At 51.2% G+C, this 5,071-nt stretch overlaps 1 protein-coding gene across 1 annotated transcript; it reads right to left on the bottom strand.

Moving 5' to 3' along the window:
* Positions 1 to 1,608: 1,608 nt before the first annotated feature.
* EV420DRAFT_1652513 (uncharacterized protein) lies at positions 1,609 to 4,827 on the bottom strand (the record flags this gene model as incomplete). The annotated part of the gene is made up of 12 exons (XM_060478658.1): positions 1,609 to 1,928; positions 1,991 to 2,177; positions 2,234 to 2,312; positions 2,371 to 3,401; positions 3,461 to 3,496; positions 3,552 to 3,586; positions 3,651 to 3,685; positions 3,738 to 4,034; positions 4,110 to 4,330; positions 4,386 to 4,553; positions 4,612 to 4,626; positions 4,765 to 4,827. The coding sequence occupies 12 exons, from the start codon at positions 4,825 to 4,827 to the stop codon at positions 1,609 to 1,611; spliced, it is 2,487 nt and encodes an 828-aa protein (XP_060322277.1).
* Positions 4,828 to 5,071: the final 244 nt, after the last annotated feature.

Below are 5,071 nucleotides of genomic sequence, written 5' to 3'. Positions count from 1 at the left end.
CGGGACCTGCCCTTGCTGCGAGGAGCGGAGTTCGACTGGAAAGAAGCAGTTAAATACGAATAGAAGAAGGAGAAATAGAGAACTCACTTCGCGACGAGGACCCGTAGGGATAGGAGCAGCAGGAGAAGCCTCTACCGACTGACGCTCAGTCTGCACCCAACCAGTGATGGTCTTGAGGACCTTGTGAATGGGTTGCTTGGAGGCATTAGTATGAAACTTCTTCTCGATCGCGCTCCGAGCCTTGAAGATAGTCTTGTGGAACTCCTTGTCCTTGATGAGCTCCTCCTTGTGATGCTCAAGGTGATCCTGACAAAATCAGGTCAGAAATGTCACAAAAATTAGTGAGCTCACTAAAACTTACGGTGTACTCCTGGAGCTGGCCCATTTTCTCAGCAGCAGTAACGCTAAGGTTCTGGCAGAGCTGAGTAATGACAGCCTTCACAGCGACAAAGGGCATAGCAGGAGCAGCAGTCGAAGACATAGTAAGAGATGAGGGTGTTTTGGCTGAAAAACGCAGAGAAAAAGCACGAGTACTGTTTGAGAAAACGAGTTGTTGGGATGAAAATTGTCGGTGGACTGGCCTCGCTTTTATACCAGTACTCGCAGTAGCCACAGACGGAAAAATTAAAAATTTAATCCCAACAAATCGTGACTTAGAGAGAACTTCACAACCTAGCAAAGCCCGAGCGAACAATGAAAATTGAAGTACAATGGGCTTTGATAGATTTGAAATTGGATTGATAGGTGAAGTTTAGAGTCGGGCTTGAAGAGATTAGTGACTGAGGACAGTCAATGTCTTTTAGTGTGGGGGATATAGTGGTATACACAGTATACCTTTAATATTATGTGGAATTAGGACATAAATTTCCGATTCTACGAACAACACCAAAGAGATATTGGCACGCGAAAAAGCAGCCACTTAGGCGAAGATGTCAAATATTTGAAATAAGGATGGAAACAAGTCCGCAGAAACGGCGACTGACTGAAAGACCGGTGCCAAAAGGGACAGGAATGAAAGAACGAACAAAGAGTTTTGGTATCCAGAAAACAAAACCCTAGATACAAGACAGATGACAGACACCGAAAAAGACAGAGAAACCACACAAGCCCGAAGAAACTAGCGAGCTCGCTTGCCAAGACGCGAACGGATATGGCATCAATGCAAATCAGGGACTTAGAGTTCTGATGCAGGGCCACATAGGCAATGACATCACCGAATCACCGCCTGATCGTCTTCCATGGCAGTGGTGTAAGAGTGTAATTTCTTTACTTCAGGTCTTTTTACTCTATATCGGAAGTCTTGCCTGATCGCTACAGGCCAGAATCGAATCGAATCTGTTCTAAGTTGAGCCATGGTGCTCTAACAGCAGGATTCATATGCCTATCCTGCTACTGCCTTCTAAGATCGCACATGAAAATCAGGACAAAGAGCAGCAAGAGATTTTTGATAAAAAGCCTTAAGGGCTGCAAGAAGATAACAAAAAGACAAAAAGGAGATACTACAGGAGATACATAAAAAAAAGTCTGCGCACAAGATATACTACAAGGATATCAATCACTAGAGCTGCTGCTACCACTGCTGCTAGAGCCTTCAGGATCTAAATCCTCCTAGGACTCATCACCCTTGGTAGGAGACTTTGACTGGGAAGCACCAGACTTGGAGGATTCCCCAGGCTTCAGCAGGTTGAGCGGATGACCAAGGGAGCGCCGGATACCATCATCGACAATGAAGCTAGAGACCTCCTCGTAGGTGGAAGCCAGGCCCTCAATGATGGCATTACCATGCTCATGGCCGGCAATCTGGTCGAGAGAATCCGTGAGCTGGTGAATCAGGCGGTCGCGCCTCAGGAAGTTGCGGCGCATGAGCACGTCGAGGTGCTCCAGGTCGTGGTTAAGCACGCGAAGCTCCTTGAGATCAGACTCCATTGCTGTGGTGCTAAAAGTTAGTGAGCGGGCTAAAAACGAGGAAAAATAAGAGAGAAATACTTACAACCGACGTTGTATCTCATGTACTTGGCGAGCTTTGAAGATACCTTGTTCATTTCTTGAGCGGTGTACCTAGCAGAGCACCGTCCATGGTGACTGCTGGTGCACTGGTCGCAGGCAGCACCTGGGAACTGGTTTGTCCAGGTACAAGGGATGTCCCTAGTTGAACAGGGAACACAATCACCAGGAACCTGAAAAAGGAAAAGACAAGTCAGGAGAAGAAAGAGAAAATAGTGAGCTCACTCACACCAGGAGCCTGCGCGAAATAGGGGAAAGGATCTGAACGCGCACCAAAGGTGCCGTTCTTGTCACCGTACCGAACGGGCCTAGAAAGAAGGAAATAAGATGAGGCAGGATGGCAAGAAGGAGAAAGAAAGAACTTACTTGAAGAAGGCGGCCGGACCCTCATGGAGGTCATCGAAGGTCAGGACCTCGAGCTCTGCACGGCTAGTGGAATGGTGGCTGACGACCACACCGGTATCAGCCCCAGGCTCGCTAAGCATGTAACGAGCGTCGGGCTTGCGACCTCGCTTCTTGGCTGGCTCCTTCGCGTGTAAGGCCTTCTTCTTCTTCTCCTTCTTGGCCTCGGAAACCCTACGCTTCTTTCTGGGAGGTGCGTCATCATCAGAGTCCGATCCTGACTCCTCAGGGAGCTTGACGATGGAAGGAAGAATAGCTGCCTTGGTGGCAGCCGCACACGAGCGTGTCAGAGGGACATGAGGAGGAGAAATCTCCGCCAGCGGAGTCGAAGGAGTAGCAGCCTGGGACTGCTTCTTGCGCTTGGAGAGATGAGAAGGCCCAGCTACAGGCTCAGGACTAGGCAAAGCGACCGGACAACGAGCAGAAGAGGTACGAATGCGCACAGAAGGAGGAGGGGAAGGGGCAGAGTCCTCGTCGCGAGGAGGAGTCACAGGAGGAATATTGGCCTTCTGGACGACCCCCTTCTTGCCCCTCTTCTTGGAAGAAGAAGCCATGGCTTTGGCCTTCCCTTTGGCATGAGTGGTACGCTTGGGGATCTCAGTAACAGGGGATCCCACATCAAAGTTGTGGTCGTCGACGAGGTCACCGGAGACAGCGTTATAGATAAGCTCAGGTGAAGGTACCCGGACTCCATCGACAACAGGCATGTCGTCGAAAGGATTGCCAACATCGTCAAATGTAGGCGGAGGCGGAGGAGGAGACGTAGAAGGAGGACGATGTCCGTCCTCCTCCTCAGAACTCGGGAAGAATAACGGCTCTTGAGGCCGCAGAGTAGAGACGACCCCCCGGGAAGCAGGAGGAACGGGCGCTACAGAAAACTCCCCTTCTCCAACAACAGGAGGAAGGGGGGGCCTAGCCTGAGAATGGAGACGATGCCGAGGGGTACGACTTGAGGTCATGGTGCGCTGAGCAGTGTGCGTAGAGACTACTGAAAACTGAGGAAAGAACAATGAGTAACGGAGAAGAAAAACGCAAAGAGAAATGAATTGCTCACACTCGGTGGAGGAAGCCTGGGATCTGGAGATAACAGCTGAGAACCAGGAGGAATCAATAGAGAGAAAGCGGGGGGTAGGTGGAAAGCTTACATGCTGGGGTTGAGGCTGGCATCTAGGACCAGGAGCTAGAAGAAAGAAGATTTAAGTTAGCGAGCTCACTAATTTAGGAGGAAACACTCAGCCACTTACTCGGCAGGGTAGGCGGCACTGGGAGACTAGCGGTACTAGAGGATGAACACTGTTAGAACTAGCGAGAGGAGCTAGTAGAAGACTTACATGCGACGGTTGAGGTCGAGAAAGGTCACAGCCGATGGCAAGGTATTGCCGGAAGTTGAGGACGGGTTCCTCAAAGTCTGCTGGAGATCTTGAAGAGAGGCCACCACTTGGTGGCGACCGTGATGCACGGCAGGAGGCTGAAACCCAGAAAAAGAAGAAGGCTGAGTAGCCGGCTGTGGGGCCTGAGGAGCTAGAGCCTGATAGGGTGGAGGTGCCGTTGTTGGTGGCCCCACAGGAGGCGTGGAGAGTGGAGGATAGGTGGTAGCCAGGGTTAGCGTCTGCCCAGTAGAGAGCGGGCTAAAATTCGAAGTGACTGGTGCCCGGGGCTGGGCACCATGGCGACGATGGGGCAGGGGAACTGGAGTCCCTCACTCTGAAGCCAGCTCATTGACGTCATCTGGCAAGGGAGTCGGATACCGAGGGAAAACCATGCCCGGAAAGGCGTCCTTGTCGATCAGCAGAGTTCGTAGCAAGGCTTCGGATTCGGGAACCTCCCGCTGCAGGAGGTAATAGACCAGGGGGAGCGGTGGTGAAGTCATGACAAAACCGGGTTCGCCAGGGAATGGCAACCCGACCTCCAGACTAGTCAATACCTGTGAGACCAAACCGTGAGCCGGGCGAGGAGAGAGAAGAAGCGTAAACACCTACATGTGAAGAATGCATCTCCATGGGGACACATGCTAGCACCTGATTCCAGTACCGGACCCTAAGCCTGGGAGGCAGGGTGTGGTGCCAGCGCGTAAGGAATCCCCGGATACAAGCGCCAATACGCGAGTTGATGAGGCCTTGGTGGCAGAGGAGATGCATGTTAGGCAGCTAGACCAGTCGAAATTGGTTAGAACGCAAAGAGGAAAGGGAGTACCGGGAGACATACCAGCTGGGTGTAGACCTTATGAAACATTTCAGAAATAATCTCCGGGGTGTGCTCCTCGCGGTGATTGTACACTGGCACGAAGAGGGCTGCCACCCGACGGTACACATAATAATACTCGCATGGGTTGAAGCGAGCAAAGTACTGGTATCACACGGGCTCCTCCAGAGACGGAGAAGGCTCAGGGATAGCGGCGACAGCTGGAGTCAGGTTGGACATGTTGAAAAGATTTCTGAAGCAAAGAGAAAAGTCAGCCAAAAGCAACAGCATGCATTAGAACACGTACTGAGTGGACGGTGGTGACAGCGAGCACAGAGGATAAAAGACAGAGAAAGAGCTCACTAAAGAAGTGGGCGAAAAGAGCAGAAAGGTGGGAAAGCAAACTGGAGGGACTTAACTTCTATTTAGTGAGCTCTCCGGTCCCCGACCTTCTAATAAGAAAAGAAGCACTTGCATGAGAACT

Source organism: Desarmillaria tabescens (genome assembly GCF_030435595.1).
Source record: "Desarmillaria tabescens strain CCBAS 213 chromosome Unknown EV420scaffold_126, whole genome shotgun sequence".
Lineage (NCBI taxonomy): Eukaryota > Fungi > Basidiomycota > Agaricomycetes > Agaricales > Physalacriaceae > Desarmillaria > Desarmillaria tabescens.
Note: the sequence above shows the minus strand (reverse complement) of the source record. Positions and strands in the feature narration are given on the sequence as shown.